The sequence below is a fragment of the Schistocerca serialis genome, chromosome 3, assembly GCF_023864345.2.
Source record: "Schistocerca serialis cubense isolate TAMUIC-IGC-003099 chromosome 3, iqSchSeri2.2, whole genome shotgun sequence".
Classification (NCBI taxonomy): domain Eukaryota; kingdom Metazoa; phylum Arthropoda; class Insecta; order Orthoptera; family Acrididae; genus Schistocerca; species Schistocerca serialis.
In genome coordinates, this window is record NC_064640.1 from 67,993,345 (window position 1) to 68,016,485 (window position 23,141).

General features: G+C 39.5%; 1 protein-coding gene across 1 annotated transcript in view; it reads right to left on the reverse strand.

Moving 5' to 3' along the window:
* Positions 1 to 23,141, reverse strand: part of LOC126469721 (GDP-fucose protein O-fucosyltransferase 2) — a 102,920-nt gene that overhangs the window by 38,470 nt on the left and 41,309 nt on the right. Inside the window, exons 4-5 of the mRNA XM_050096913.1 lie at positions 15,263 to 15,383; positions 9,482 to 9,616 (exon numbers count right to left, since the gene is read on the reverse strand). Coding sequence (XP_049952870.1) covers positions 9,482 to 9,616; positions 15,263 to 15,383 — 256 coding nt within the window. The remainder of the gene's footprint in view (positions 1 to 9,481; positions 9,617 to 15,262; positions 15,384 to 23,141) is intronic.

Genomic DNA, 23,141 nt, shown 5'->3' on the forward strand with positions numbered 1-23,141 from the left:
TGTGCCGATGCCGCTCCCGCCTGTAGGTGAATCATATGCTTGGAATTGCAGTGGCGGTGTTCAGCCACTCAAGTGTTGGCATAGGCCGCGCAATGCTGTTATGCTGGTGGGCTATGAACCCCGAAATAGCATCCCCCCCCCCTCCACCCCGCTTAGAAGACACATGGTAACACCTCAGCACCCCAGAAGATGGTGGTGCTGCCAGGGGGTGAGGGAACTGCTGCTGTTGTCCATGGGAGTTGGTGCCTGGTCTGCCAAAAGGCTGTTGTCCCCGGGTCCTGTGGTCTGCGGGTTCTACAGCTGAGTAAGCCAGCTGTGGCCATCAGTACTTTTGTGTGTCCAGTAGACCAATGCCGGAACAGAAAATTCTGAGAATTCTTCCACCTGGGTAGCCAACACACTGTGACAGTGCACTGGGGTGATATGTGTAGAAGTCTGCAGGTTTATTTGGCTTATTACACTGACACATTAGAAACACACAGTAAAGACAGTAACACATAAGTTTAATGTCATAAATAAAACATAGCCAGCCAATATTTAAGTCCATATGTAGTACAAAAACAAATCAAAAGTTGTCAACAGATGGCGGCAGGTATAGTAAACATTCCCTCAAGATGGTACACAAGAGAATGAGTGTCCTCTGCATGGCAGGCACGTGGTTCTAGCCGATCAGATGTCATGGGGTCTCGCCAAGTGAAGTGACATGAGCTCCAGGGACATCACCTCTTCCCACAGCACTTCTTGCAGAGACTTGCTTGCAGACTGCAGTGCCAAAAGTGGTGAGATCAGAAGGTAGGGATTGATCTCTGACAGCTGTGACAGCTGTGACAGCTCCACGTCACTGTCCGAGTCTGTTACTACATACTTCAATCAGTCCAATTCCACTTTAATGGCATCTAAAAGGATGTTTGGAATAGGGAGAACCAGCAAGAAATGAGGCACAGACCAAGGTTTCAAATGAACTTTTACAGCTATATCCACAGCCTGTCTAAAACCGGGGGTAAACAGATCCATATATAAGGCAGTTAAACGAAGCAGTGTACATAGCACCGTTCATAAGAGAAGAGGATGTTGCCAGTATCCACCTGAAAAGGGAATTCCCATTTATTCACTCTTAACATGATTACCAGTTTGACAAGTTGACTTGCAGCATGACGTGTCAGTTTCAACAGGGTACACTGCTTCAGTAGGAGAGCTGTGATGAGATCCTGCAAGGAACAAAATGGAAGAACCAGACATTGCAGCATACCCACGGTTCTGGGTGTTGGACTACCAACATACACTAGCAATGTGAACCCTAACGCTACACAAAAAACAAGTAGTGTATCGATGTGAGCTGAGGGAGCGAGGGTTTTGGTGGAAACACAGAGGACAAAAGAAGGTACACGATGCAGATTGGAATTCCATCGATATGGAGAAAACAGAAAAGATTCTGAAATTTGTTATGAGAGGGAGATCATTCAGAGCCACTAGAAGTGTCACCGCCCTGTTCTTGTGCCTCGAGGGCAGTGCACCAGCACAGCATAACACACAGCATGTGTATAATTACTGTGCCTACAGGAAGTGTGGAGCGTTACACAGGTGGCAATAGTGGGCACAGCAGACTGAACCTCCTACTGGCTTTCAGTTTCCTTTGTTAATTAAAAAGCCTGAGAAATTTTAAGGACTTTGTCAGACAATGAATCCACATGTCATAAAGCCTGGGAGCAAACTTACTTGTCAGGCGAATGTTGGAGAAGCAAGTTCAAAATCAAGAAGTTGGCAGACGATCAGGGACATGATTTGTCGGAGCACACAAAAGCACAATGGTGACTAAGACCCTGCAGATCAGTGATCAAGATTTATAGGTTTCTGATGGTTGTAATGTTGGTAAAATTGATATCTTAGCAAATGCTTTCTATAATGACCTGACAGCAGATTACAAAGTTCAGCAAAAGACAAATTATCAGTATGTTTAGTACGGGACAATTTATAAGGAGCAAATCCAACACTCAATACGAAGACCACGAAAGAAAAACTGACCATCACCAATCTTGTAGGCAGAAAAGTGATAGTGGAGGTGTCGTAAGTACATTTCCTGATCATAAATATCATTCAGAAATGAAAAAAATGGCAGAACTGTTGAAGTTGTCTCATTCCTGACGGACAATGCCATTATGTGTTGCTGTAGTAAGGCCAACTGCTGTTGCTGTTGTTCCAGTAATTGCCAACCAAGAAGTCTCTGTTCCTGCTGTTGTTGGAGCCACTGCGTTATAAATTCTGCATTTGTCCAGTATATTGGTGCATTGAGAGTTCAAAAAGACTCGTCGCCACCATAGAAGTCTGCAGTTATGAGCACAATTTATTTGGCTTATTATGACAACACTGTAGAAACGCATAATAAAGAAAATGACATATAAGTTAGACGTCACACAAACAAAAGATAGCCGGCCAATCTTAAAGTCCTTATGTAGACAAATCAAAGTAAAAGTTGTCAACAGATAGTACCCAGTACAGTGAACATTCCCTCAAGCAAATACACAAAATAAAAATAAACTGATCACTCTGTTGAGATCATGATGTCAGTGCAATCTCACCAGTGGAGTTTTAAAAGTGCAGACGAACCTCTCAGTAGTCCATTGGAAGCAACATGGTCTTCTGCACAACACTGGGGGTTGCACCACCACCACCACCACCACCACCACCACCACCACCACCACCACCTCCGCAGGATGCTATGTCAGGGATCACAGTCCTCCAGCACTGTAGAGTGCTGCACCATGGGTGGCATATGTTGTATATCCATATGTGAATGCCTATGCCATATGAACCAGAGCTGTGCCATTCTCCACACAAAAACTATGAAACTCTGTTGAAATGAACTTTGATTATTTGATAGTGAACTGAATCAGGGTGTGGGGCTGTGTCTTGTGCCTAGGCAAGAACCTGAAGTAGTTCCCTGCCAGTGAAGGGTTCATTATACGATTCAGCTTTATGGGGAGTGAAACACAAGGGAATGAAGGTAGCCGGACAGGGAGAGGACCCCAATGCTATTGCCAAGTGGTTGATATGGTGTTCTGCAAGAACTGGTGAATTGGTAAAAATACCATCCTGTATAACAAGACCCAGAACAGCTGATGAATGTTGGCAGCCCATAAGATCACAGAGCCTAGCCCTCACCTGACATGAAGAGGCATACGACTCCAGAGAGAGACATGGCACTTCCAGCATTCCTTCTTACTGTGTTTGTTTAAACAGTGAGCCTTAGCACAAAGCCGCTTAAAAGTGATAAAGTTGGTCTGCGAAGGAAGTCGTTAGTACTGTTACAGGGATCATTAGCCATTGTGAATTACTATTGCAATGTCTTTGGTCTACCATCATGGCTCTGGCCAATGGAGGAGGGGGGGGGGGGGGGGGGGAGGGGAGGACCTGTAGAAAGAGGAATAGTAGAGTTTCAGCAGAATAAATGATCATAACAGCAGAGACATACAAATGCCAGCTCACTCTATGAAGCATCGAACGTGGCAGTTGGTCTGTCTGACAGTGGCAAGCAAACGACAAGATCATCGCAAAGCTGTCACTGACACAAAGGTCATCATACAGTGACCAATGTAGCGAAGTTACAAGATTATGGGAAGAGGCTCAAACGGTGCCAGGGGAAGCACTAAAGTGAGTAAGAGAACCATCACTGAGGCGTCTGCTGTGCAGCAGCACAACATATGCCAAGGTATGCGAGAAGCTGGTCAATTAGAAGACCCCTACCAGACGAAATGGTACTCCACCACAGGGGATGGTGTGTGTTGAAGTTGGGAAAGATTCCTGGCAGGAAAGAATGAGGGGGGGGGGGTTGTTGGATTAATGTGGTCACTTAAAAATAAGTAAGTGTTCTGCCTGGAGGTAGGTAAATGTTGAAAATGGTAATTGCTGAGGTCGTTTGCACCTGCACTGCTATTGCCCCCAACGAGGTACGAAGGGGAATCCATTCACTAATGGCAGCTGTAAAAACCTCTTGGGGACCAGTGTGGTTCCAACACAATGGACGATAACAATGGAGCATTTGAGAATGATCACCAGTGAAGTGAGTCTCTTGGAGGGCATTGCAAACAGCAGATGAGGACATACAGTGTTGTAGTTCCAGTAGGTGATAGTAATAACAGTTACAATTCCAGTGAATGATCACGTGACTGATGGCCAGGTTAGGAGCGAATGGGCCAGGAGGATTGGTCACACCACAGGATCACTGCCTGTCACCAGTGTCGATGGACCAATCTCCACAAACACTGGCTCAAAATCCGACTGCGTGGGGGGACCTGGTGTCTTCAGGGGCACCAGCGGAGCCTTGTCCCGATTCTTATGTCACAATTTTTATTCTTCTTCTTCTTTTCCTTCATAACCTTTGGTGGGAAAGATTCACTCAAGTGGTAATAGATCTGGTTTGGGAAAGGTTGAGGAGGAGGGGGTGGGGAGAAGGTGTGTGGGAAGGGGGAAGTGGTTTTCATCTTAGAGAGTAATTGATCATAATATCCACAGGATGTAGGCATTTATATTTCTTCTGTGCCTCAGTAGGCGACAGACAGTTAATAGATTTGTCTTCCTGGCTCTTCTTTTCTTGCTTTAAAAATGTGCAAACTGCCAACTGTGGAGGCTGGTGTTCCGTGCAGTTGGCACACCAAGGTCGACATTCACAAGGACTACCTTTGTGGAGTGATCATCCACAGTTGCTGCATTTTGGATTCGCCATACAGTGGGATGACATATGGCCAAAGCATACGCGTCTGAAGCACCTCATCAGTGGTGGGACATATGGTTTCACATCACACCTGTTCATCATGACCTTAAGGGGAGAATGAAAGCAAACGGGATCAAAAACCAATTTTTAGATTTTTGTATATTTGAAATGCCCACTACTTCTTGCATTAAACAATTTTTACTTCATATAAATATGGTAATTTTTTCATGAGTTATGACAGTTTTCCTGATACCCTGTGTGATCTGGCATTTAAAAGTTACACCTTCTTTTTGGCACCATGCGGAGATAATGCACAGGTTTCTTTTATTCCTTGTGCATTATTTCCTGCTTTTATTGTTTTACCATGTCAAGGCTCCCTACCCTGTATCTACTAGCGATACTCATCGCTCTCATCATGTTTGTTATTGTTTTTGAGCACTATTGGTTGTACTTATGAAGTTTGTTGTGAGTGGAGTGGGTGCTGATTTCTATTTTCTCTGGTTTCACATATTTTCATAAAAAATGCTGCAAATAAATAAATTCTCGCCTAAATTAAAATTCAGAGGAAATATACATAAAGGTAAATGATGTTAGCGGGTCATAGGAAGCAAGAATGTTAAATGCACAGATAATCAGCACCTCAAGAAAGAAACTGCAGTGTCTTCAAGGAGTTTCCTCCCAGTTAGCTTGTGGAGACGAACATTCGTTTGGAAATATTGCGGTGAACCTTAGCATACCCAGTGATTTCATTTCCAAAAATACTGTGTGCAGAATGTGTGGGGGTGACGTATCCTTGGGAGAGAATCGGTGTTTTTGCAAAGGGATTGTGTCAAAACAGCTGTTAATTGTACAGAACGTGTGCAGTTGCTACAGCAATGACACATCAGAAATAGCAAATAATAATTTGTATGATAATACCATCAGGCTAGTTTATGGTCTCAGATCTATTGGTAAACGGATGGAGGCAGGCAAACTCTTATTTGCATCACTTGACATTCCAAATCTACCTCCAAAATTTATGACTTACAATAAAATTATTGGAACTGCTGTTGCTGAAATTTGTAACATCTCATGAAGGAAGCAGCTGAAGAAGCACTCAAGGAAAGTGACGACAGTGAAAAAGGTGATATTCACGCTTGTTTTGAATGCAGCTGGCAGAAATGTGGCCACGCTTTGCTAAATGGTGTCATGACAGCTACATCATTTGATACAGGCAAAGTAATTGATGTAGACATTCTAAGCAAATGCTGTAAAACTTGTGGCAGTGAAACTGAGAAAGAGTATGAATTATACTGGTCCAAGTGGTGGGATGGAAGTAGAAAGAGTTCTCATGACTTTTTATCGTTCAGTGGCAAACAGAGATTCAGATACACACAGTATTTGGGGGACGGCGACAGCAAGGCTTATGACTGGATATGTGTAGAACAACCTTATGGTCCTAATGTCACACTTCCTAAATTACAATGCATTGGGCTTGCTCAGAAAAGAATGGGGTCCAGGTTGAGAAGATTATTCAGGCTGTATACTTGGACAAGGAAGAAAAATTCCTGGATTTTTCTCGGATTTCCCAATTAAAAATACACTTTCTCCCAGGTGAAAACACACTTTTTCCATGTTAAATGACAGTATATTTTCCCGGCACTTTAGAAAATGAAACTCAACGCAAAATACACGTTTTGGAAATATCTTTATGTGCAGCAACATGTACGCTGCATATTTTTGTATTACGAAAGTATACATTGGAATTCCACCAAACACCGCATGTTACTTTCCGAATCATTGAAATCGATATTGCGATATGTTTCTGTAGGCCAGTCATAGCTCTGGTCATGTGATCTCAGCAGCCGATGACAGCGGATATTCAGAGCATAGGACACGTGATGTAGTCAGCCAACAGCAACATCACTGTTGACAGGGAAAGTTAATAGTTTAAATTAATATATATAGTGTTGCTACAAGAAAAGCAAAGCTTTCACATATAATATTGGTCTCTAAGGTTAATAAGCTGCAAGAGAAGCTATGATTTCAAATTTTTTTCGCGTGTTACACTTTAAGAATCACACAAATGTGCCAGTAAAATTTTTAATAATGACAAAAGTCTGATCTTCGGGGTTTGAAATTCTTCTAAATGGCTAGTCATCAAAGAGATGATTTTTAAATGACAGTCAAATGCTCTGTGATTTAAGAAATTTGTGGTACATTCTCGAACATAGTTCAACTTATGTAAAAGGATATTTACTTTGAAAGTAACACTTTTCAAACCAACAATCGCAATGTTTTTCCCGCGACCTGTTAGAAATAGGTTCGTTTCAGCAGTTGCCAGAGAGTGCAGATAACAGGCGTCACCGCGCTTACGCAGCTACTATGATGCAGGAAGACCGTATGTACGTACGTGTAAAACAGTGAAAGATCATACATTATGTCATAAAAGAAACAAGACATCATGGGATACTCCAAGAGCATCAGAATTTCGTGAACCATAACTAAAATGTGCACATTTAAAGTGCATACTTAAAGTGCACATTCATATGTTCAGATTCCCAATCAAGTAGACCTCGACCTGATATTAAGCTTTTCAGTGTGGTTGTTTGGATGTAAATTTTCTTGGAGCACCAGTACTGTATTATATCATGTTTGGTTCTTTATTATGGCATAATGCCATACGTGCTAGAAGATGAAAACATGCGCTTGAAATGCAGTGAACAGTTGAAACTAGCCAGTACTGTGGAAGTTAACATTTCATTTCAAATACATTTCATCTCAAATACATTTCACCTCAAATACATTTCATCTCAAATACATTGGTTGCCTCTGCGGAAAAGGTTAATAAAAGTCAATTTCTTTAGCAAACAGACAAAAATAACTTCATTGTTCTGCAAGGCAATTAATGCTTGACAGTCAGAAAGGTGGAAATAAAATAAAATCTGAAACTAATGAACACTATCCACTATAACTCAGACTGCTATGCACATCAGCCTAGGATCTACGGTATCTGTGAACCGGGTCAATACTTAAAAAAAATTCAAAACTATGTTCATCTTGTAACGCACATCTTTCTGAAAAGTCTGAAACATAAAACGTGTGTTTGAGGAAATGTAAGACATGTTATTTGGTCTTAAGTGTGCCAAAGTGCAGTGCCACGCCTCTTCATAAGGCTTTCATCTATCGCACGTCACTGTATTTTGTACTGTGGAATTGAAATGTGTATATATTGTACTGGATGCCATCAAACTATATTCAGGATAGTTGGAAGTTGAAATGTCCTGTGGTGCCTATCCTGCTCCCAGTCGGCCGGTTTGACAGCCTGCAATTAATAGCGGATGGGATTATTTGTAATCGAGAGAACAAGAACTCTTCAGAAAATTTGCACTATTTATTGCCTATTAGCTAATAACTTACTGTTTTGTGTGTCATAAAATTAAATCTAGGATACATAAAACCAATAAAGGAAAGAGACAAGCAACAAAGTACACATTTCTTCAATACTTAGCTCCTAGCATTTTTTCCTCTCTAATCTTGCTACAGCTTTACATGACATGCTTTCCTTTCTGTGAAAGAATCTATTACCTCATCAAAGCTCGTCAAACGATTCACTACATGAAAAATTGAAATGTCATTATCTAATACTGAAAAAGCTGTTAACACAAATAATACCCAAGACTGATGTGGTTTCTTGATCTGATTGGAACAAAGGTAGAGTGCAAAGAAAGGAGGCACAAGAAGTGGAATTAATGCTGCACTGGGCTACCTTTTCTGGATGATCTGCACTTCTGCATGATTTGGAAGATGAGGAGCAAATCAAACCCAATAAGGGGACCATATAGTTAAGAATGAACAGTTGTAGAATGCCAGAAAGGAAGAAAACAAGTGTCCAAATTCACAAACACAGACAAACCAGATCCAAGCACAATTGATATCAAGAAGGTCATTAAATGGAAAGCTAGAGAGCAAAAAAGAATAGTAAAAGGACAGACTTGCAGCATGTGAAAGGAGCTTGGGCCCTGAGGTGGCTAAGAACATATTCACAAAAGAGATGTGAGCCGCCTAGGGGACCTGGTTCTGGTATACAGCCTGTGTCTGTGAAATAGTGCACCACTGAAATTAATAAGAGAGTGTATAGCCCTTACCTTGTCAGCAATGTCTCATGTGCTGACTGTAAGAAACTTGGGTGAGGTTTGGAATTTAAAACATTACCAAAGAGCACAATGATCAGAAATTGCATTACATCACTTCTTCTCTCTATGTTTCTTTTCTTGCTTTTCTTACTATAATATTCAGAATACTTATATTCAGATTGTGCCTGACACTGCTAGTGTACATTACCCACGCAATTCGTAGCTGCTTTCACTGAACACGCTACAAATCTCTCTCCACTGACCCCAAGCATAAATCTCTGACCAAAAAGAAGCTTACAAGTTGTAATGGGTAAATGGTAGGCAGTATAACCAAGAGATCCTCACAAACAAGTTAAAAACACTGTCACAGGTCTGAAGCCGTGATTGTGTTTAACTAAAAACTCACTAAAATAATGTCAAAGTTTAAAATATTTTAAAACACAATATTTTCAGTACACCCCCCAAACAGTACAGCACTTTTTCCATGTATAAAGTGGAAATTATTTGCACAGCACAATTATCTTCAATGGTGGAGAAAATAAAACATAATTTGTTGTTAAAAATATGAAATTCAGTACGACCAACCAAATGAATGTTTGTGGCTGAAGGGCTAACTGAAATGCTAGACAGGAAAAAATGTTTGTAAAAGAAAACTTACCTCTTATGTATGTTTTTCAGAATGTCTACCAGAAGCGAGACATGTCCATGAAAAGAAATGCATTTCAAATCTGTAGCTGTGAGGTTAGAATAGCCCCAGAATTTTCCTCTCCATATCCCATCTTTTGTTACTTTCCTAAAAGAACAGCAATGGTTGATAAAATTACTATATTATGTTTGTGTGATTGAGAGAAATTAGAATTTTTCCTGCATAGCTGTCAGCATCAATTTATTATAAACATACTCAAATTATGAAACTATGATACTCTGTGAAACAACGCAATTGGTCACCACTTAACAATGAATGAAACAGCAATTAATTCATTGAAATCTAAGTACACAGAAATCATAACAGATATATTAATCAGTATTCCTTCACTTACACTGCTGATATTTAACTGTTCTTAGCATTTACAGTATGTATTCCAATCTCCAGATGTCACTATTCCTGAAGTGGAGAACTGGCATCATGAACTTTACTATTCAAAAAACAACCTTCTCAATCTGCATTTAACAAACATTTAAGTTTTGATAACTTCTTATATACAGATAATTCAATTTAAAAACCAAATAAGAAGACTGGGAACACACACACACACACACAGTTTTACAAGTGGTTACAGAATAAATAATATTTTATAGTGCAAGGGTATAAACAACTCCAAGGAATTCCTGTGCATAATAAAATCACTGTGCCACTAAGAAGTCTTTCAAATTGGATTTGAAAATATGGGGTGTATAGCTCTTTTTTTTTAATTGTGTTAGAAGCCTAGAGAAAATGAAACTAGTTAAATAGTGCACAGGGACTGTAATCCAAGTGCAAATCGTTTTTTCTATATCTTTTTTTAGTCAGGTTATACATCACCTTTCTCTTCTTGATCTCATTCAGTACATTTGTTAATTATCTCATTTTCCCATCTTCTTCTTGTCTGAATTGATCATTATTCAAATTTCAATTTCATATGAAGCTAACCCCCGCCCCTCCAAAACTTACATTCAATGTTAAAATATATCGCTTTCTCAGTATAGCCTTACAGTTTTAAGTTCTATATCCACTTTATCTCAAGCACTGTGTATTATTTTGCTCCCGAAATTACAAAACTCTTCTACTACTTTCAGCAGCCCATTTCTAATCTTACTTCCTTAGCATCAGATAAGTTAAATCAATTATATTCCATAATCCTCATTTTACTTTTGTTGACGTTCATTTTAAAAACACTTTTCAAGATACTATTCATTCCATTCAACTGTTACTCCACATCCTTTACCACCTGATGGAACTCCAATGTCATTGGCAAACATCAAAGTTTTAATTTCTGCTCCTTGAACTTTACCTCCTGTTCCTGATTTCTCATTGGTTTCCTTTACTACCTGTTCAGTGTACAGATCAAATAACACCGGGGATAGGTTACAACCTTGTGTCACTCCCTTTCCAATTACTGCCTCTCTTTCATGTCCTTCAACCCAAATAACTGAAGCTGAAGTCTGGTTTCTGTATAAGTTTTAATAGTGCCCTCTGCTGCCTCTGTCTTATCCTTAATACCTTCAGAATTTCAAAGAGAGAGAGAGAGAGAGAGAGAGAGAGAGAGAGAGAGAGAGAGAGAGTGCAATCAAAATTGTCAAAAGTTTTCTGTAGGTCTACAAATGCTGTTAATGCACATTTGCCTATTTTCAATCTGTCTTCTAAGTCGTAAGATTGGTACTGCCTTGCATGTTCCAAAGTTTCTCCGAAACCCAAGCTGATCTTCCCTGAGATCAGGTTCAGACAATCTTTCTGTTATTCTGTAAATAATTTGTGTTAGTATTTTGTATTCATGACTTATTAAACTGACAGTTAACATTCACACCTTTCTGCAGCTCCATTCATTGGAATTTGGATTAGTACATTCTTCTGGAATGTTTGAAGGTATGTACCTCGCATACAAAGTGGAATAATTTTGTCGTTTCTCCCAGACATCTTAATAATTCTTAAGAAATGTTGTCTATTCCAAGTACCTTGTTTCAAATTCTTCCTCCTCCTCCTCTTTTTCCATATTGTCCTTAAGTTTCTTTCCTATATGTAGACGTTATGTGGATCCTTCCCTCCGCAGTCTTGTACACTTCCACAACTGCACACTTCTCCTCCAGCCATTCTTGCATCACCATTTCACACTTTCTGTCAATTGTGTGCTTTTTATTCTATAATCCCTTTTGCATGTTTTATCTGCTGCATTTTGTATTTTCTCCTTTCAATATTTCGTGCATTACCCAAGGATTTCTACAGGGCTTTGTCTTTTTGCCTAGATATAACACTGATGTAATCATTTCATCTCTCACATTTATGTTCTATTGCATTTCTTTCCCCATTTCAATCAATTGTTGCCTTATGCTTCCTATATCATTCCCAACAACTACTGGTTCTTTAAATTTATCCAGGTCCCATCTCCTTCATTTCCAACCTTTCTCTACTTTCTTCACTTCTAATTTGCAGTTAATAAACAAACATATTATTATGGTCACAGTCCACATCTGCTCCTAGAAATGTTTTGCAGTTTAAAATCTGGTTTTGAAACCCATCTTACCTATCAAAAACTTTCCAATGTTTCCAGGTCTCTTCCATGTATGCAACCTTATTTCATGATTTCTAAACCAAGAGTTCACAGTTATTAAACTAGGTTTGGTGTAAAAATCTACCACGTGGCTTCCCTTTTCATTCCTTTCCCATAGCCCACAATTTGCTACTACTTTTCATTCTCGTGCTTTTCTACTGTCAAATGTCCCCCCCCCCTCCCCCTCTCCTCAAAAATAAAAAATTAATAAATAAAATAAAATGAAATATCATCTCCCTTATTTTATCTCATCACAATTATATCTCTAATTCTCTTTATCTTTTGCAGAGCTAGTAGGCATAGATACTTGTACTACTGTAGTGGGTCTTGTCTTTGTGCCTATCTTGGCTACAACAACACATTCACTGTGCTATTCATCGTAGTTCACCCACAATCATATTTTCTTGTTCATTATCAGACTGACTTCTGCCTTACTACTATTTGATTTTTTGTTGGTAACACTGTACTCATTTGAACAGAAATCCTGTTCTTGCTAGCACCGAATTTCATTAACACCCAGTACATTAAACTTCAAACTAATCATCTTCCTTTTCAAATCCTCTAATCTAACTACCTAATTAAAGGACCTAACATTCCACACTCTGACCCATAAAATACCATGTTTGTTTTTTCTGATGATGACATCCTCCTGAGTAGTACATGCCTGTTGATCCAAATGAGGGAATATTTTAATTCCGAATATTTTATCCAAGAGGATGCCATCATCGTTAAAACATGCACCCAAATTGTAAATCTTCAAGAAGTATAATGGCTGTAGTTTCCCCTCGCCTTCAACAGCACCATAGTACAAACAAAAACGGCTACGTTGGATAATGTCACAAGGCCAGATTGGTCAATCATTAAAACTGTTGCCTTGCAACCACAAAAAAAAGCTCTTGCCCCTTTTCAAGAACCATATGTTAATCTGGCCTCTCCACATATACACCTCTGACATGGTTCAATCTATGATACAGCTAGTTGTCTTTATTGTTGAGGCCCACAATCCACTCCACTGTGTCTAAGTATATGGTATATCTGATTAGTAATATGTATAGAGACTGCAGAGTAAGAACTCTTAACACAATTGAACAACTGCCTGCGTAGTCTGTGAATTGACATAGCATATCATTTTCATTATCCAGTTCTTATCTCAGAACATTCTTTGGGACTGCATAAAACTCCTCCAAAATTTTATACCATAGGATGTAATAGATTGAAACTATGCAAAAGATTATTCTTATGGTAACGACAGAAAAGTGTGCCATTTGAGACAGTCTTTGGATGCCTGCATTGTAAATGGACTAATATCTCTAAATCTTTTGTTTACTATCTCAGGACATGACTTGGCACTATTTTCTTACAGTTTTGATGTTTATGCATCATGATCTGATGGGTCATAACCAATTTTTCTCACACTGTGTGCCTCTGCTACAGAACAATCTATTAAGATATTATCTATATGCATCTGTCCACATACTCTAGTTTGAAAAAACACTGTATACATCAGATTGTACGACTCAAGCTGATCCAATAAACCTTCCTTTCTGTGGAGAACCTGTGAAATGGTTAATATTGAGATCCCAACACAAAATTAACATTATGTCTTTTTTAAGAATGAGTTTAGCATACTGTCAAGTCTGGAGAGGAAAATACTCTGAACTGGGTGATATGTACAACTAAAACAGAAAATTTTTTATTTCAAAATACAAACACTCAAACATAACTTTCAAATATTTGTCTGTAGGATATTTTGCTATGTAAATTATTCTGAACGAAACATCACGTTTTGCATAAATGGTCAATTCTGCCATATGCAATAGTTCCTCACACAGAAATACTGTAAGGTACCCCTCTAAAGGAAGTCTTAGTATTTATTCTCTATGTACATGATAGTCTGATGCAAAAACAAATTCCACAGCTGAGATCATTATCAGTTTCTCTATTTTACCTCTAATTCACAACCTATTTTGATGAAACAATCTCACTGTGAGCCCTCTAACCTGCATTCCCTATTCATTGGACTAATATTCACTATTACAGAAACCATCTTGAAAGAGTGATACCCCTTCACAGGCTTCATTAAAAAAGTTGCACTCTTCTATAAGCTACACAGGAATTTGGACTAGAGAGAGCAATAACATCCATGCTATACTATCACTTATAAGCAAAACTAGCAACCCCTTCCCAGGCCATTTCTAATGTAATCTGACTTACTGGCACCAACAAAATGTGTGCCTTTTCAGCAGTCATCAGTGCTCTCTAAGATCCCATATTAACTCACTTTATATCTCTATCGAAATGGGGCTGATGATGATGCTGTTATAGCTGTACAAAGTGAATATTAGTGCTGCAATTCTGAGCAGCGACCGTCTCAAAGTCACTGCCTATATACAGTAACAAGGTCAGTCCTTACCAAGACTTCTTGCAGACCCCTTTTCCCTACTCCCTATCAATATGTGATCTTCTTTAGTCAAGTCCTTACACAATGTCCTTATAAGTCATCAGTCTCTTTACTAAGCCTTGAACTTGTGTTGAAAATAATGGCGACTAAAGTTTTCATTAGCTGTGTGCATTTACCTCACCTATGGCTGCTACTTGGCAGCAGCATCATCATCCTCTCCTTAATGTTTATATTTCACTTAGGCTTCTTTAAAATGCTGGAAGTCTGCTGCATCTTCCCCGATTCTACAACTACCAGAGGCTCCTGTCAACTGTACTCTGACAGCAGACTAACCTTATTGTCAACATTTAACATAACACTAACTGGATCTTGTCCTCTTCCTAATAATCTTTTTGTCAACTGCCAGCTCCCACTTCTAACCTCTCTCCCTCTGTCATCTGTCCAGTTCCCATCTAGCTTTCTCTAAGCAGAAGCAACCTACGACACAAAAGGTTGAGCACCCAATTAGTAACAACACATTTATTCAACCATTATCATTTACTTTCAGTACTTGGCTACACCTTCTAGACGTTACACATGTACAAATGTCTCATATCTGCATAGCCCACATTTCTCCCCACTCACTTAGAGCTTCAACTACTTTTAACTGTGTACATTTCTTGCTAAATGAACATTATGCTACTTAATTGATATTTTCCCCTGCTTTGTCTCTTTATGAGACAGTTGAAACTTGTTTGATTTGGTACAAATCTCCACAAAACTATCTTAATGACACTTAATTCTAAGTTCACACCTGTAAGGAATGCTCTGAGGGCACTCATCAATACTATATCTTTCTTCAAAATTTTCATCTTTCCACAGGTCCTTTGGATGTTGTAGATAGAAAACATGGTCAATTATGGTTGTGTTTACTTCTGAAAGATCAAAATGAACAGAATTAAACAACAGCAAAATTTTTGAGGTTTATTACTGTTAGTAGATAATACACACTACAGCAATGAACACTCTCCTCAGAATTTTGAAACACTGTCATACACTGTCCAGTCACGTTAATGTGACCACTGTCTGTGTTTGACATCAATATGCAATAACCATTCGTAGGCAGCAGCACTAGCAGTGGAGGATATAAAAAGCTTGTCAGAGGGATGCAGAAAACAGTGCAGTTGTCGTAGTAATGTGGAATCAGAGCGATTTATCTGACATCTAAAAGTGCATGATCACTGACTTTTGGGGCACTGATGGAAGCATTTCCAAAGTACCTAAGTTTGTAAACTGTTCGCAGCAGCCATGGTTAAAGTACACTGTGCATGCCAAAATGGCACTATCCAAAACCAATGCCAAGCAAACTGTGGTGTACCATGGCCCATAGATGACAGGGTGAATGATGGCTACAGGGATGCGTACAGTCAAACAGAGGTGCAACTGCTGAGCAATTGCCTGCCCAGTTGAACCAAGAGGCTACCAACAGTGTCTCCCCAATGACTGTTCAGCAAATATTGCTGCATTTGGTCTCCACAGCAGGTGCCTGGTTCATGCACCCATGCTGAGTGCTGTCCATCAGTGACAAAGACTGGAATTTGCATACCAATACTGCTGCTAGATGTCCACAGAGTGTTAACAGGTGGCGTTTTCAGATGAATCACATTTTATGCTCCATCTCACAGACAGCCGTTGGTTGTCAGAAGAGTCCAGGCCAGAGGAAGGAGCGTTATGGCCTGGGGAATATTTTCGTGGCATTCCCTGGGTGATCTCATCTACATTTAGGGACAATGTCCACCTCTACATGCAGCTTGTTTCTTTTTTCCTTGGCATGATGGCACCTACCAGCAGAACAATGCAATGTGTCACAAAGTTCACAGTGTATACGAGTGGCTTGAAGAGCACCTGGATGTGTTTACCATACTCCCCTGGCCACCAAACTTCCCGGACTGAAGTCCAATTGGGAATATGTGAGAACACCTCAAAAATGGCTCTAAGCACTATGTGACTCAACATCTGAGGTCATCAGTCCCCTAAAACTTAGAACTACTTAAACCTAACTAACCTAAGGACATCACACACATCCACACCTGAGGCAGGATTTGAACCTGCGACCGTAGCAGCCGCGTGGTTCCGGACTGAAGCGCCTAGAATCGAGGGACCACCTCAACTGGGCTGTTTGCGCCATGGCTCCTCTAGCGAGAAGTCTAGCGAGGCTGGCTACAGCATTTGGAGCCGGAAACGCTCCATATTGTTGTTGGTACCTATCAGAACCTCACTGACTATCTTCCAGCATGTCCACACTGCAAAATGTGTTTATTCACGCTTTTGACAAGTGGTCACATTAATATGACTGGACAGTGTATTAGTCACTGCCTAATATAAGTAGAAAGTCACACTGGTGAAAGCATGAGAATGCATATTAAACACATACATATCATGTGTCATGTTACTTCACAATACCTATTAGGCTCCCCTGTCAATACACACATACCATGTCTACATAAAAAACAGGTCAGCAATGAAAATATCTAAAATCAGCAATTATTCACAAAACAATGATGCATCAATTTGACCAAACAAAATTTTGGCGCTGCTCTGATGCACACATGCATAGGTACAGAGCCCTTCTTGTAGATAGAATTATTGGGGCAGGCTATGAAATATAAAAGCTGTCCAAGCAGAAAACTGTATACATCATGACAAAAATGGAGTCTGTAGCAAGCAGAACTACATAGAGTATTAGCACACACATTGATTTCAAAAAGACAGTCATTATTTGGATGAGAATTATCCACAGAAATTGCCAGATGTAGATGATGTCTTTCAGCTCCTAACCCTACATTTTTGCGATCAATGAAAGATTTTAGTTTGTATACAATAATACATGCTCTGCTAAATGAACATGCATTCTTATGCAGGACCAAGTATGAAATGCACATGATGTTGAGAACTTCCACTTTCAGTCACCTGTAGTCTCGAAAACCATTACATAGCTTCATTCGTACAAACCAGATGCAGGGTGGAAACCAAACTCAAGACTAAAATTACTATCTTACTGACCATTTTGATTACGAAAACTGACTTTACTGCTTTGTGCATTAAAAAAAAGACAACCAGACTTAATACTGATTCAAATTTCTCATTAGGAAAGAAGGATCAAAACCCTTTTTAAAAAAATCATTACCTTTCCTTATAATACTGACATGCTCCTATTCAACACAAATATACCTAAAGCTAGAAACAGCTTTAAAGTGCAGCTGTACAGTACCATTCTCAGAGTAACACAAACAAAATGGTTACATTCTGGAAAATGGTTACAACTTTTAAATGTAATGTTTTAGTTCCTCTACAAAATTAGGTCATTAGGACTCAATTTGTTTTTGCTTCTTTGAAAAAATGTTATAGCACTCCTTTTTCACTTATCAACTGTTTTCTGTACCCTTTCCAAGTCTTTAACTTCCTTCACTTCTTGTGCCCTAACTTTTGTAGCTCTCCCCAAACTTTGTTTGAGACACACTTGCGTCCCCCCCCCCCCCCCCCCCAAAAAAAAAAAAAAACAACCTCCTTATTAATTAATTCTTTCAAGCACTTGTTTGCACCACCCAGTAATCTGTCTACAGTTCATCTTTTCTCCTTCTCTTATTCTTTCATTTTCTTCAGTATCTGTTTACTGTGTCCAATATTTACTCTTTCTTTTTCAAACTTACTCTTCATACATACTTGCAACAATTATTGTTTTCCTGTTTCTTCAGTTTTTCCCCAGCCCCTTCACAGTACTGCTTGTATCCGATATGAGTTGTCTGTGCTAACTGAAAATGTTCTTGAGTGGTAATTATAAAGTAACCACCACAGCATCTCTTACAGTCAAATGGGCATCCAATGTTCTTTCACATGTATTTGTAGTGTCTTCATTCGAGATGTTCCTCAACAATGAGAATCCCCTTTCTACATCCGTATTGCCATGTGAAATGCAAGGGCAGCCTCCACAACAAAAATGGTAGGGTACTTCTTTTCTCTAGAGGTATATGTCTTCTCAAAAAACCTACTCCAGTAACCATTCTACTGGGTTCTTGTCACTGCCCAATTCTTCTTCTTCTTCTACTGTCAGTAGTTGCCATTCAGTGTACACAATAGGAAGAACTGCACCCAATTTTACTACATTTTTGTATGACTCTTCTTTCTTCCTCTTTGCAGGATGCACACATACAAGATACCACAACCAAGGTTTGTCCAAAGAATACTTTTACAAAACATGCACATAAGAAGAGGAAGAGAGCTCTATTGAGGATAGAATTATTGGGGCTGGCTATGAAATATAGCTAATGCATGCTGTTGTCCATTCCACTGATCCATGATTATTGAAACGGCACATTGTTTACTCGCTAACTGTCACGAACCTGCAGTGCTGCCACCTGCCCATGGCTGCCACTACTTATTTCACACATTTCTGTTATTCTGTGTCATCCTGTATCACTAGCAGTGGGTTTACGGATGAAGAAAGTCTGCAGATGTCGTATCATAATCATTTGTTTGGAATCAGACCAGTGTTTAACTATAGTTTGAAAATCTTTCTCTGGAGGTAAAACAAAGAGAGAAATATGCTACTCCAACATCTCCACCAATTGCTCTTTAAAATATGGAGCTAACACATCACATAATAAATATCTGGCCTCTGTCTATGAAAGGGTGAACTCAAAAGGAACACTTCCTTCCAGGAAACATTGCCTCAAAGGTTTCTTTGATATCTTCACAAGTTGACTCAACAGCAAAGTTCCCTCCAATCATTTCCAACCACCACTTTAATTCTGCTTTTAAAACAGTTTTCCTAGCAGAATAAAGCTGAATTGATGGTGTATCTCCAGGAGATTACATTACAATAACACTGCTACATCCACAACAGGCAGAAGGCAAATATAGTTGTGAAGCACTCAGTTTCACTTTACATTGTTCTCTGTGCTTTCAAGTTGCAAGCATGCTCCTGTATAGTACTAAAGCCCCAAGAATCTGAAAATTTCGGGCTAGTCTTGAGCTCTGTCAAATACCTTCAAGTTCTCAATAATTTCACATCTCTTATGTAACATTCCCAATATAGAAATCAAGAATCACATACTGGTGAACAAGGTTGTTAACAAAGGTTTAACTCAGAGCTTTCTCAACAGCATTTTCTAATTTTTCAATCCACCTACCACACAAAACATTACTTTGCTGGCAACAAACCTTTCTCCATATCATGTAAATCTTTTTTAAAAAGCCATGGTATAACACTGACTTTACAGACCAAAACTGAAAAATGTAGACTAAAACTGAAAAATATGAAAAATACTGACTTTTACTAACCATTTTCCATCCAGCAGATGGGATCAAACCTTCACTGGCTTGATGCCACAACATATCAGGATATAGGATAATATGTATGATGACCACATGTTACCAACACAGTATGAATGTGAGTTTGGACACTCCCAAGGTTAAAATTAATTGATTCTATCTGCAACAATTTTATTTGTGCTATTTTCACTTATTTCATCCCACTAGTAGTTGCCTGCAGCTGCTCATAAACTGCTGAAGCAATGTTTTGTGCCATCTGCATAATTGTGAATGTGTTTTGGTTTAGACTCTAGAGTTGTAATGAAAGAAAGAAAGCAAAACAAAAATAGCTTTAATGAGAAATTAAAAAAAAAAAAAATAACCAACACAAAGCCAGTCTGTTGGAAAGCGCTCATCAGCAAAAGCAAAATATGTTGCTGCATAAATTCAATGTTGCATTGCTCCATATCAAGCACTGAAACATACTTTGATCCCCACACTATTCACAAGGTGATTATGACATTGATGCTCACATTTGTCTCACTCTTTGATGGTTATCCCCCAGAGTTATATTGAGCACAAGGAGGGCTGCTGCAAGTTTCAACTGATCCCCAGCATGCTCAATAGGATTTGTGTCAAAATATACCGTAAGCAATTTCACATGTTTGATTCCTGCCTTCTGGACATGGATGCTTTGTGTTTATGCATTATTCTCTTGAAAGACTAAACCATCACCGAAAATGTTGATGATAAGAGTTGGACAGTAGATCAGGGGATACCATCTTGATACCGCACTGTCCTCTGTAATGTTGAGAGGCATCCAATGTCTGTATCTGATACCGAAAAAACATGACGACTCACCCAGCTGAAACCCTGGGATAGCATGTCTGACATGTGAACTGACATCTGGCTGCCTCCATACTTTTCTATGGCGATTATCAGACATCGGAAAAATATTGCACTTATTGCTGAAGACAACATAACAACGGTGATCCACGTTTCAATCCACATGTTCCCTTGCCCATTATCTTTGGGCACCTCTGTGCTGCATAGTTTGTACTGTTGTCAATATTGGATATTTTGAAGCCAAATTGATTATGTGGAGATGGTTGAATACTTTCTGGGGCAGCACGGTCTTAGCTGTCTCCAAAAAGGCAGTGTGCAGTTCTGTTATGGTCTCCTTAGGGTACTTAAGAGCTATTACATGTAGGTAGTTGTCATCAGCTGGTGGTGTTGATGATGGACAACCACTATGAAGCAGACTCTAATGTTTTGTGCTTCATAACAGTGGGTGAATGTTTGAATAAAATAGCCAAGATGAATGCTACGGCAAACTCTAATACAGAGAGCAACTTTCCATGTTGACAACTCTTCTTCTCATACAGTAACAATGTGCATACAATCAAATCTTGAACTGAGCCTTAGAGGCATGCAGACATACAGAACAGTGTACACAAACAAAAGTGTCCTGTTCAAAGGACAAAGTTGTCTAATAGTAGACACAAAGTGTTATCAAGCTTCAGTGTTCAGCACAAACCAGATACACTGGTACAATTAAAACAAGATGTGACCCACTGACACAGGAATGTCAAAACAACAATGAGATAGACCCTCTCACTGGAGAAAGTGACTGTGAGTCAGCCAGGTACTTCTGATATATAGTCGGCAAAAGATAGTGGATTTCATTTACAAAGGGTGAAAGGAAAATCGCCAAGCAGTCGTGGACCCTTTTATGGTAACCAGATCATGCAATACTAGTTGGAGGCAACTTTAGCCTGTCGAGTACAGACTGGGTTGTCAATGGATACATTGTGGGAGGGGGTACAGACAGACAGTCATGCGAAATACATTTGAACAGGTTTTCTGAAAAATTGTCTTGAGCAGCTAGCTCTGCAGCCCACACACAATGGAAATATCTTAAATGTTATAACTACAAATAGGCTGGACCTTATCGACAAGGTCAGTATAGAAATGGGGATTCGCGATCATGGTGTCATTATAGCAACAATGATTATGAAAGTTAATAAATCAGTCAAGAAGGCTAGGGGGGTGTTTCTGCTAGATAGCACAGATAAGCAGTTATTAATATCTCACTTAGACAGTGAATTAGCATCACTTAGTTCCAGTAAGATTGCTGTAGAGGAATTATGCGTAAAGTTTAAGCAGATTGTAATTCGTGGTCTGGAGAGTTACATGCCTAGTAAGTAGACAAAGGATGGAAAAGACCCCCATGGTTTAAAACTAAATTCGGCAGATGCTGAAGAAGCAGAGGCTATTGCACTCCCGGTTCAAAAGGGAACACATACACGATGACAAGCAAAGGTTAGTAGAGATTCATGCATCTGTGAAAAGATCTATGCACGAAGCATAGAATTACCACCACTGTCGCACCTCAGCAAAAGATCTGGCAGAGAACCCGAGAAAATTCTGGTCCTATGTAAAATCGATAAGTGGGTCTAAGGCTTCCATTCATACCCTTGTTGACCAGTCTGGCTTGACAGTTGAAGATAGCAAAATGAAAGCCGAAGTTTTAAATCTCATATTCAAGAAATTGTTCACACAGGAGAACTGTACAAACATCCTGTCATTTGACCATTGAACAGACTCCCGTATGGACAACATAGAAATAAGCATACCTGGCATAGAGAAACAACTGAAAGATTTGAAGGCAAATAAATCATGAAGTCCAGATGGAATCTCAGTTTGATTTTACGAAGAGTACTCTACAGCATTGGTCCCTTACCTAGCTTGCAGTTATCGTGAATCTCTCACCCAGCACCATGTCCCAAGTGACCGGAAAAAAGCACAGGTGACTTCAGTATATAAGAAACGTAAAAGAACACACTCGCAAAATTACAGACCAATATCCCTAAACTTCTGTCTGCTGCAGAATCCTTGAACATATTCTCAGTTCAAATATAATAAACTTTCTTGAAACTGAGAAGCTTATGTCCACAAATCAACATCATTTTATAAAGCATCGCTCGTGCGAAACTCAGCTTGCCCTTTTCTTACATGGTATACTGAGAACTATGGATAAAGGGCAACAGGCAGATTCCATATTTCTAGATTTCCGGAAAGCATTTGACACAGTGCCCCAATCCAGGCTGTCAACAAAAGTACAAGCATATGGAATAAGTTCACTGATATACGAGTGGCTCAAAGACTTATTACATAATAGAACCCAGTACGTTGTCCCCGACAGCGAGTGTTCATCAGAAGCAAGGGTATCATCAGGAACACACCAGGGAAGAGTGATAGGACTGCAGTTGTTCTCTATATAGTAAATGATTTGGCAGACAGGGTGGGCAGCAATCTGCGGTTGTTTGCTGATGATGCCATGGTATATGGTAAGGTGTCGAAGTTGAGTGAATGTAGGAAGA